At 40.5% G+C, this 12,248-nt stretch overlaps 1 protein-coding gene across 1 annotated transcript; it reads right to left on the bottom strand.

Moving 5' to 3' along the window:
• Window positions 1-8,422: 8,422 nt before the first annotated feature.
• On the bottom strand, window positions 8,423-10,715 carry LOC143892160 (protein FAR1-RELATED SEQUENCE 5-like). Its single transcript, XM_077396606.1, has 3 exons — window positions 9,477-10,715; window positions 8,561-9,400; window positions 8,423-8,470 (listed from the first exon to the last, which is right to left on the bottom strand). Exons 1-3 carry the CDS (start codon window positions 10,713-10,715, stop codon window positions 8,423-8,425), a joined length of 2,127 nt encoding a protein of 708 aa, XP_077252721.1.
• Window positions 10,716-12,248: the final 1,533 nt, after the last annotated feature.

Genomic DNA, 12,248 nt, shown 5'->3' on the forward strand with positions numbered 1-12,248 from the left:
TCAAACTTGGGGCATTCCCCCGAACTACGCGAGACCTGATCCCTATACTGGGGTACGTAGGCAACTCGGTTGAACCGAGTTCGGTCGATTCAAAAAGGAAAAGAAATTCAATCCTTTCAAAAAAAAAAAAGAGAGGGACAAGTTCCAAAAGAAGAGAAGTTAATTGTTCCAGAAAGAAAAGAAAAAAGGAAAAAAAAAATCAAACAATTTATCTTCAAACTAGGGGCATTCGCCCTGAACTACACACGACCTGATTCCTACCTTGGGATATGTAGGCGACCTGTTCACAGGTTCGGTCGAAATCTTTGTTGAGCCTTAAGCCATTCTTTGAAAAGCCCTATCCTACCTATAAAAGTCCTTCTGGTGTTCAGAACTAATGAGCTAGGTCCTGAGATACAATAAAAAAATGAAATGATGATGAATAAGAAAAATAACGGAGTTTGAAGATCTGCTAGACTGAAAACCTGAAAGGGCGGTCTAGGCAAAATTTAAGATCATTCCCCTGCTAAGTTGAAAACCCGAAAGGGCGGCTTAGGCAAAAGCTAAGGGGATAGCCTGCTGGATCGAAAACCTAGAAAGGTGGTTCAGGCAAAAGTTAAGGCTAGCGCGGTCCGCCAAGTTAAAAACCCTGAAGAGGTGACTTGGTCACGGTAAGAGAATCAGTATAAGAAGGCAACAGCCGGTATCAAGACTGAAGATCAACTGAAGTTCAAGCAAATTCAAGTGATATCCTCAAAACTGGGGGCATTGAAGCTAAGCAATCTTAGGGGTCGTAATTAAATTCTTGAGGCATTACTGTTTCGAGGAAGAAGTCCGGTGTTTACCAATTGAAAAACTATTCCTTGAAAGGATAGACTTACCAAACAAAACATTAACTAAGTCAGAAGCATCACTATGTTTGTCAGTATAGTCAGTCAATCTTTATTATTCTAAGTTCACTCCTTCAGGGCTGCTCAATCCTTTGAGTAGTGCCTTTCATCTAAGTTTTCTCTTTAGAAAGAGTCAATTGTCGTTCCTATGTCCAAATGATGTAACTGTCTTGGTGAAGGAGGCCAGGCCTAGGCAGCTCCCTGCAATTATACCTGAAAGAGCTCGAGAATTTAGTCAAACAACTTCATTTCAAAGAAGATCAGCTCAGAAAAATTCAGAAGTAGAAACATCAGAAAGCCCAGCTTCCGTAAAAAGATCATACCCCAGGAAGGCACCTTAAGCTTGGAAGAACCTCAGATGCAATGGTGGTTGAGCCAATTTCTCAGAAAGATGAACCATTCAAATTCATAATTCCCTTCCGGTTAGTTATCCTGGTCAAGAAATGTTTATCTAAACACCTGTCAAGAAGCAGATCCCGCTTTTCCATGTTAATATCCAAGAGAGTCGTTATTCTAAATTACCAATCTCAAATGTCTTGTTCAAGGTTTCAGTTATCAAAATCCCCAGAAGACAAGACCAGCAGTCTCTTTGAGAAAAATCTTGTTGAAGTTTCATAAAAATGTTCCTAATCCATTCTTGCTAGTAATGGTTCTTCGTTCCAAAGGTTTGCCGTTTCATCATTCGTCAAAGTCCTAGTTTCCAACATCTTTGTCGGGCACGATCCATAATATCCCCGATTTCATTGAGTTCAAAAAAATAAAAAATTCATCAAATCCAATCTTACGTCAAATTCAAGTTCATGGAAAATCTCTAAATTCTTCGAGCCCGTTTGTGAACGGTACCTCTTTTCTCGAGCCCATTTGCAAATGGCCTCGTCTTCTCCTTGAGCCCGTTTGTGAACGGTGCCTCATCTCTCGAGTCCATTTGTGAATGGTTTCGTCTTCTCCTTGAGCCCATTTGTGAACGGTGCCTCATTTTCTGAGTTCATTTATGAATGGTCTCATGTCCTCCTTGAGCCCGTTTGTGGACGGTGCCTCATTTCTCAAAAAATCAAAAATTCATCAAATCCAATCCCCAATTCAAAAAATCCAATCCTACGTCAAATTCAAATTCATAAAAATCTCTAAATTTTTCATTGTTGAATTCATCAATCAAAGCTATCTTGTGTCGTCGAGCCCGTTTGTGAACGGTGCCTCATTTCTCGAGCCCATTTGTGAATGGTCTCGTCTTCTCCTTGAGCCCGTTTGCGGACGGTACCTCATTTCCCAAAAATAAAAATTCATCAAATCCAATCCCCGATTCAAACAAATCCAATCTTACGTCAAATTCAAGTTCATGAAAAATCTCATGTCCTCTTTGAGCCCTTCTGTGAAAGGTGCCTCATTTCTCGAGGCCGTTTGTGAATGGTCTCGTCTTCTCCTTGAGCCCGTTTGCGGACGGTACCTCATTTCCCAAAAATAAAAAATTCATCAAAACCAATCCCCGATTCAAACAAATCCAATCTTACGTCAAATTCAAGTTCATGAAAAATCTCATGCCCTCTTTGAGCCCGTTTGTGAACGGTGCCTCTTTTCTCGAGGCCATTTGGGGATGGTCTCGTCTTCTCCTTGAACCCGTTTGTGAACAGGTTTCTCATTCTCTGAGTCCATTTGTGAATGGTCTCATGTCCTCTTTGAGCCCGTTTGTGAACGGTGCCTCTTTTCTCGAGGCCATTTGTGAATGGTCTCATCTTCTCCTTGAGCCCGTTTGCGGACGGTACCTCATTTTCCAAAAATAAAAAAATTTATCAAATCCAAATCCTTAATTAAAAAATAAAAATAAAAATCCATTCCTACGTCAAATTCAAGTTCATAAAAAAATCCCTAAATTCTTCGAGCCCGTTTGTGAACGGTGCCTCATTTCTCGAGTCCATTTGTGAATGGTCTCGTCTTCTCTTCGAACCCGTTTGTGAACAGGTGTCTCATTCTCTGAGTCCATTTGTGAATGGTCTCATCTTCTCCTTGAGCCCGTTTGTGAACGGTGCCTCATTTTCTGAGTCCATTTGTGAATGGTCTCGTGTCCTCTTTGAGCCCGTTTGTGAACGGTGCCTCATTTCTCGAGTCCATTTGTGAATGGTCTTGTCTTCTCCTTGAGCCCGTTTGTGAACGGTGCCTCATTTCTCGAATCCATTTGTGAATGGTCTTGTCTTCTCCTTGAGCCCGTTTGTGAACGGTGCCTCATTTCTCGAATCCATTTGTGAATGGTCTCGTCTTCTCCTTGAGCCCGTTTGTGAACGGTGCCTCATTTCTCGAGTCCATTTGTGAATGGTCTCGTCTTCTCCTTGAGCCTGTTTGTGAATGGTGCCTCATTTCTCGAGTCCATTTGTGAATGGTCTTGTCTTATCCTTGAGCCCGTTTGTGAATGGTGCCTCTTTTCTCGAATCCATTTGTGAATGGTATCGTCCTCCTTGAGCCCGTTTGTGAACGGTGCCTCATTTCTCGAGTCCATTTGTGAATGGTCTTGTCTTCTCCTTGAGCCCGTTTGTGAACGGTGCCTCTTTTCTCGAATCCATTTGTGAATGGTATCTTCCTCCTTGAGCCCGTTTGTGAACGGTGCCTCATTTCTCGAGTCCATTTGTGAATGGTCTTGTCTTCTCCTTGAGCCCGTTTGTGAACGGTGCCTCTTTTCTCGAGTCCATTTGTGAATGGTTTTCTATCCTCCTTGAGGCCGTTTGTGAACGGTGCCTCATTATCCAAGTCCATTTGGGAATGCTTCTTATCCTCGTTGAACCCGCTTGTGAGCGGCGTCTCATCTCCTTCTAAAAACTGTTTGAGAGCGATCTTTGTCCTTTCCCTTCAGAATCCATTCGAAAATGATATCTCATTCTCTAATTGCCCGTTTGTGAACGGCGCCGCATCGAGTTTTTATTATTATTCAAGTTCTAGGGTTTCATCTAAGGTTTTGCATTATGTTAAGGTGCGTTGTATCTAGAGAGTCCTTTGTCGATTAAAACTACGCAAAATGGTTCTGTCATTTTTAACTTTGGTATTCAATGACTACGTCATCTCTACCAAAGAGGGGCATCTGTAGACACCCCATTTTGTTTTGTTTTAATCAACAAATAAATTAGTGTGTTAAATCCATGTGAGAACCCCCTCTATCATTGATTTATATGTTTTAGGTCATTAATATCTTGATCTGACTTTACGGATCATCAATCGGGACAAAATAAGCTAGGGTCACTTCATAGCCCGGACCCTGATTCCATTCCGAGACCCGATTTCCGTAAATCGTTAGATCAATGGCAGATCATGACCTGGGTCTAACCATCCAAAACCACCTAACCTCTCCTCTCATCCTAACCATTCAAACCTCACCTAACCTCACCTAACCTCTCCTCCCATCATAACCATCCAAACCTCACCTAACCTCACCTAACCTCACCTAACATCACCTAACCTCACCTAACCTTACCTAACCTCACCTAACCTCACCTAACCTCCTATCCCATTCTCCTATAAATACCCTCTCATCTCACCAAAGAAAAAAAAAAAAAAAAAAGAAAAGAGGAGAGAACCCCTCTCTTAGAAAATTCAAGCCCTCTCTCTAGACCAAATCCCTCTTCTCCATAAGTTTGCATGGAATATCGTCTACAAAAAGGTATGTCTTTTGGAATTTTATTTTCTTTTCTATATTTGTAGGATTGAGTGTTGTTTTGCGTATATTTTGGTTGATGTCATGTTTAATTTTGTACTAGTTTGGCCTTGGTCATGTTCTCACTTATGCTAAATATGATTAATGTGTTAGGGTCATTAGAACCTATTTGCAATGGGATGTTGAAATCATTGGCTTGTTAGGGAATTTAGATTTCTTTTGGGAAAACAATTCATTAAAAATTTTGAACATTTACAAGAAAGAAAACTTGAATTTTACATGAATTATCAAAACCCATTTAATTTGGCTTACAAAACCTCCATCTTTCAATTGATAACAACAGCCCCCACTCCAATTTGATAACAACAGCCCCCACTCAATCTCAAGAACCCAATATCCATACCCCACCTTGCCAAGTAGATAAAAACAACCCCTTTTTCAAACATCCCATTTGAATCTAATCTCAGGCCCATTCAAGCCATTTTTCATATTCACCGTCTTTTAATCACTAAAAAAATAAGAACTATCAAAAGAAAACATGGGGGTGCCAATATCATTCCCGTCATAGTGCTAGCTGTTAGACTTTAAACAGATTTTTCGACCTCTAAACAACAGAATCGTGGGAAATGGTTAACTACAAAGTCGTAGATATTTTCGTGCCGTTTCCAACGAGTATTCGTGCTAGATCAGACAGCGAGCGGTTAAAAAGTTAAGTCCAAAATGGTTGCGGCACACCTTTAGGCATTTCCAGTTTAATGTTGCTGTCCTTTTGTTTGCAACACAAATTCGAACCTCTAAATCACAGATTTACAAACAATGGAGAACTACAAAGTTGTAGCCCTATAAAAGATCTTTCCAACGCATGTTTGTACGTTGAATTTGGCCAAGCGGTTAAAGAGTTACAACAGTTTTAGTGGGCTGCATTTGTCAGATCTTTTAATGGTCAATGGTTTGTCGAATTTGTGCAATTGTCAAAACTTGGTTGTGTTAACGTCATTTTCCAAACCAAAATCGAAAGACATTAATCTAAAGTACATCCAACCTAAAATTAACAAAACTAAAATTCACCCATTTAAAATCCACTGATAAAAATCCGTTAAAAGCCATTAACCAAAAGACCACTAAAAATTTCAAATGAAACTAAAACCTTCTAAATAAACAACTTTAAAAGCTACCAAACACACTAAATACCTTCAGATAATAAAAGCTTCAAGAAAACTCTAAAAGTTTCCACAAACCCAAAAGAATTCAAGATTCCCAAGAGCCGGTGGATTCAAAATTCCTTTAGGAACCCTTAGAGCCCAATTTAGGAACACTGGTGTCGTGTCGTGTCGTGTCCTAAGTTTTAGGGAGTCTTAGGTTTTAGGGAGTCCTAGAGTCAGGAGTCCAGCCTCATCACGGACGTTTGCTATGTATAGCAACCGTGCCATAGGTTTAGTTACACTAGTCACCCGATCTTTTCCATAGGACTAGCCTAGTAAACTAGGATGTAGGCTAACCTGCATTAGTCTAAGGGACAACTTGCATTTAGATAAGAATCATATAGCATCTTCGATGAAATCCTAAGATAATAAAATCCTCAACTTGAATTAAATAACTTCTCTTAAAACTGTTGAAACAGTCAATCCCGTCTAGGTCGGTGTCTTAGTTGAGTTAGGCATATGTAACTTAGCTTAGGTGCACCGAACTACGTCGACTCTGATCCCAGTGAGGCTTGGGTACGTAGGCAGCTTGGATGTCTGATGGCATACCACCCGCGAGTCGGCACCACAAACAAATTGTGGTGTTTTGTATATTAATTTTCTTGTAAATGCTTAATCAAATCACTTAGGACTTTCCATGAAATTAGAATTTTAGGAGAACTTTCACTTAGATTGAATCCAGACAAATTAATAAATCAAGATACACATTTAGGATTCACATTGAAATTAGATCATAGGATGCATGTCACTTAGTTCGCACATTAACATAGAGTTGAATGAGCCATTTAAAATAAATTTAAAAGAGTTAGCTTTTGGAATCGAAGACCGATTATCGGGCAAGAATGGTGCATGTGGTGGATAACTCCCCATACCTTCCATTCTCGTAACCAGGTAGCGAGTCTAGATTTCTGGTTAATTACGGGTCCTAGATCCCACATCTAGGTGGCGACTCTGTCAGTCTCTTTCGTGTGGAATTCGGATTGCCTTAGTGATCCCAAGTTCACAGGAAAGATTAATTCAAATCAATAATAAAATGCACACGCCAATCGCGTGGATACGAGAGACCAAGAGAGAGAGAGCGGCGGCTCGCGCCCCACACCCCTCTCGCGGGATCAGGGTACCACACTTAGGCATTGGACTATCAAAAAGCAATCAAGAGGGGACTTTCAAAAACATGAATGCGAAGGTAAAAGAAACTCATACTATGATTGAACTGTGGGCTTCAAAAAAAAACTAATAGAAAGATATACAAATTAAGAAGAACTCCATAGGATTATCCAAACCATGGATATGGATTATCCATGGTTTGGATAATCCTATGGAGTTGGTCGTACGGTAACATTAAGGCCCAATCGTAGGCCCCACCGATATTTTTTCAAATTGAAGCGTACCGTCCACAGCATAGGATGATACAAGCCGTCCATGCTTTGGATCATCCTATGGTGTGGTTCGTACCAATTTAGGCCCCACCCATATTTTTGAAAATGAAGTGTACTGTCCAGACCATAGGATGATCCGATCATTGGATATCATATATTTCATCTCTTCACGTGCATTTTCAAGGGAAGCAACACTCCCATTTTCTTTCATGTAGCACTCTACATATGACCCATCGTATCCTTCTTGGTTCTCATCCTTCAAATACGGTCTTAAACCATATTAAAAAGAAACAACAGGGGAACCTTATTCTGAAGCAGGGGAACCTTATTCTAAAACCTGATTGTCCTGTATTTTGAAGCAGGGGAACCTTATTCTTGGGGCATTTTCAAACAAATGGTAGAAAGAGTGTAGTACATTTTGAAACCTGTATTAAGTAGAAAGCACATGGTGTTCTCATACAATCCCTGTATTTTCAACAAGAAAAATAATAGAACAAAAATACAATCCTGTACTAAGCCATTGATGATTGATCACCATCTGGGCTATGTCCACTAAAACACAATCCCAACCATATTTACAGCCAATACACATGTCCAATAAAATGAAAAGAACACCAAACATAAGAACCATATCTAAGTAGAAGAGGAAGTTGACCCGGCAGAACTTGTTGACGCTAGTGAATATCCGTGAGCGCTGGTCTCCTCTTTCCCATTTTGTACGCACCCACTACTGCCATGTAAATAGGCATGAACGACAACATATGCCTCCTGCTTGGTCCCATATGATTGATAACAAGCTCCACTGAACTTGTTCACCTGAAGATGGCAATCCTGCCAATTGTCAAATACACCAACCTGCCTTCCCTTGAAAACAACGTAGAACTTTTGTTTTGCCATTCACCTGCAGGAATGCAAATCCAAACGATAGCTATATGGATAAAAAGGAAACAAATGCAATATAAACAAGACCTAGAAAAGAGAAACAGAAAACCCAATTGGAAAAAAAAAAATTATTTACCCAAGAGCTATTGAAAGTGAAGTTCAGTAGCCTGAGGAGTGTCCTCGAATATTTTTTAGCCAAGAGCTTGACCGAGTGAGCTAAAAGAATTTTGCCACAACATATTCTCTTTTCCAATTAAAGACTAATCAAGCTAATAAGTAGTGGACTTATTTTCCAAGAGCTTGACCGAGTGAGAAATGGCACCTTCTAAATGATGTTTTTTTTAAAATGATGATTTAAACTTTCTTGTAAGCGATGTAAACTTTTTAAAATGACAATGGGCAGTGAGAAATGGCACCTTCATATAGAAAGCAAGAGTCTAACTCTCTTCTTGTTACTCATTTCCATCTTGGGTATTCGGCATTTTGCTGCTCATTTGCAGCCACCTATTAGCAAGCACAATAGTAGATATTTAAATCAATAAGAAAAAAACAGAGCATAATAAATTGACAAGAGCAATAATAACGTTTCCAAACCTTAGTCCTCTTTTGACAGCTTGTTCTGTAATGTCCATATCCCCCACATTTTGAGCACCGGCGTTGTTGTTTTTTTGCTTGAGTGGCCTCTATGCCAGATACATGACGTGTTGCACGCTTCGGCCTGCCCTTCGTCCTTACAACTACGTTCGATTGCACTTGGCTACCAACTGTTACCAAGTCACTCTGCGAAGAGCCAATCTCCTTCTCCTTCTTTTCAACTTCTACAGTAAGCTTCGTACAAAAATCAGTCATTTTCTTGAAGAGAATCTCGTCATTACCAACTTTTTCAATCAATTGTTGCCATGTTGACATTAGACACCACCTCTTCAGTCCATTAACGCCAACAGTATCTCCTTGGGTTACAGATGTTGTGCCCCCAGCTCGATACCTTGCATCAATTGACCACCTCTTTAATAAATAGCGTTTGGGGATAGTAGGTACTTGCTTTCTATCCATAACGTGAAGGATATATCTGCATACTATTCCTTCCCTCTCAAACTTAGCACATTGACATGTCGCAATTACATCATTGGAACTGTCGAACAGAACCCTAAGGTATTTCTTCTTGTCATCTGTCATGATTCCTACATTGTATTCCACAACATTACCGTTCTTTCCCAACTTGTCTTTCCATAAGGCAAAATTACCCATCATCTCATCTTGAAATATGGTGAACATCTTCTTTGTATAGAATTCCCCAGCCTTTCGTTCCAGTGGGCTGGTTGTGTTCATTTTGGCAATTGTATTTTTAGACTTAAAATCTTCTTCGAATTCGGCTTTACGCCGCTCAACCAGTGCATTGTCGTATTGACCCAAGAATTCAACTAAGGAGGTGTTCTGGTTAACATAACCATCAAAGAAGGAATTTATACTTTCACTCCGTTGACTAGATGTCTCTTCAATAGGCGGGGACCCAATGTTTACGGAGATCCCACATTTTTCCTAACCAATGACTTTCATCAATGTGATATTTATCAGCCAAAGATTTCCATTCTATCTCAGAATTCTCTATTTCCCTCCTGTAAAACCAGTGATTGTAATCCTTGTAGAAATCAGTGTCGACATCTCTCATGTCCGCAACATGCTCAAGGAGATGCTTCTTTATGTGCCACGAACAAAACCGATGCCTGGTATGTGGAAATACTTTTCGAATTGCATTTCGCATAGCCCCGTCCATATCAGTTATTATAGCACCTGGAGTTTTACGAAACATACACGTGAGCCACTGCTCAAATAACCAGGTGAAAGTCTCATCTGTCTCGTCGGCAAGAAGTGCACATCCAAATAGAGTCGACTGTCTGTGATGGTTAACCCCAGTGAACGGTGCAAACGACATTTTAAACTTGTTCGTTTTATAAGTCACATCAAATATGATCACATCAGTAAACATAAGGTATGCTTCTCTCGCCCTGGAATCAGCCCAGAACATCGAACGCAAAGTCCCATTCGCGTCTAACTCCAACTCAAAATAGAAGTTCGGGTCTTCAGACTTTTCTTTTTGGAAATGGTTCGCCACTATCACCGCTTCTGTACCCATATTATTCTCCCTAACAGCTCTCAAATGGGCAATAATGTAATTTGTTGAGACCACGGGAGCATTGGAAGTAGAGTTAATGGCATTCTTTATCTGAGCAGGCTTGAAATTGCTTCCACTGAGCTGTTCAATCAAATCCTTACAGCCTTTGTTTTTACGGAACTGACTATGTGAACGATGCGTTTGCGTTTTAAGTGGGGAAGTATGGTCATGAGAATGGATGTCGTAAAAAGTTGTAACTTTCCACTGTTTATCTCTCAATTTGATGATCATCCTTGCTTTACAATTCATTCTGGCAAGGCGACGCTCCCTCAAGTCCTTAACATCTTCTCTCTTCTCCTTAGCTTCCCAAGTTTGAAAAACCTGGTCCTCAAACGGCATATTGACAATACTACCATCATCGGCAACCTTGTTGGGAGTAGTAACTGTATGACTACAACCCTCATCTCCGTCTCTCCCATCAGTAGCCTCCCATTGTAGATCATCATCATTGAGATTCATCCCATCATTAACATCAATTAAATTCCCATCCCATACTAAATTATCATCGTTGAGATTAAACCCATTGTCATACTCAATTAAACCATTTGCATGTACTTCGTCAATAGATGGGTCCATTTTTTATACCTAAAAGTGCAACATATACATGGCCCATCAGCATAATAAGAAATGGTAAAATATAACAGATATTTCTACTGTGTGTTTTAAAGTAGGGTTGCAGGGGTACACTGAAAGTAGGGTTGCAGGGGTACGTTCAGGGGTAGGGTCAGGGTTGGGTATCCCTTGCGAGTATCGAATCAATTGGATTATCCAACAGACCGTCTTACGTGGGAATTCCCGAGGGTATTTTGCATTCGACGGGTACGCTCAGTAAGTTAACAACCCATTACATAAGCAGAATAATTGAACAATCCGTAAAAACACTGATTCATAATCATATTAATAGAACATTGTAATTAACCATTACATAGAACTAATAACCTTCAACCAAAATACATCATCAAATAGACAACAATGATCAATTACGCCCTCGCACCACTCCCAGAAGCATCACTTGACTCACCAGTCCCGAGCCATTCCCAGAAATAGTCTCTGACCTCTCCTTGGGCGGAGGTGTTTTCCTCTACAAGGGTGACAATGGATTGCCGATTCCAATCTTGAGTAATCGCATTCACTCTCCTCGTGTTCAGGGGTTGAGGACGAAAGGAGTCGGCCACCGTAACATCCATCGTAGCTATGTGATGTTGGGCTCCATAGTACTGTCGTAGGATCTGCTGAGGGAGGTAAAAGGAAGTGCTCTTGAAACCCATTATACGAATGCAGTATGACCAAAAGTCGCAAGGACTGCAGAGGGAATCGGTGACCATGGAAGAGTCCATTCAATATCTGTACTTTTGCGACCCTGAAGCCATATAGTCCAACTGAAGGGGTCATCGAATGAAACCAACACCTCTCTAGTATTAAAACTCCTCATTCAGGGGCTCGGTCTCGACACAGGTGGTGGACCCAAAATTCGTAGTCTGTCCACTAACCATACCTAAATAAAAACAAAAGTCAGGAATAATTATCCATAATCAAGCACATCATACAAGCATTGTTTCATAAATAATCTGATACTTACATAAAGAATGACGGATCTTCCCAGGAAGTCAGATTGTGGAGACAACCGAGCAGTATCTAAGCTATCGAAAAGTTCGGCCAAGATAGTAGGCGCTAGATTTGCACCTTTACGAACTTGATCAACCAAGTCTATAAAATATAAAGGGATCAAGTCTGATAACTTTGATCCACCTGGAAAGAGAAAAATCGAATATACACATAGTGCTAAGGCATTTTGACTGCAACGACGATACTCCTGATCCAGATGTTTATTAGCTGAAAAGGCTTCCACTAGCTTAGGAATGAAGATACTACTCGAATCACGGTAGTGACTTAGAGACTCTTTGGCATGCCAATCAACTGACTCAGTGCCTTGTCATAGCCGTCCTTCAATGTAGGCTTGAACATGGGACCATCGTGGAAAATGCGAAGCATCGTGCAAATATCTTCATGAGTCGGACAAAGCTCTTGCATTCCAAAACGAAACACATGGATGTTACGATCCCAAACACTTATTGCAGCCCGAATCAAACCCAAATCAACACGAACAGA

This window comes from Tasmannia lanceolata, unplaced genomic scaffold, assembly GCF_043159265.1.
Source record: "Tasmannia lanceolata isolate RefF3 unplaced genomic scaffold, GAP_Taslan_0.1 ptg000015l, whole genome shotgun sequence".
Taxonomy (NCBI): Eukaryota; Viridiplantae; Streptophyta; class Magnoliopsida; order Canellales; family Winteraceae; genus Tasmannia; species Tasmannia lanceolata.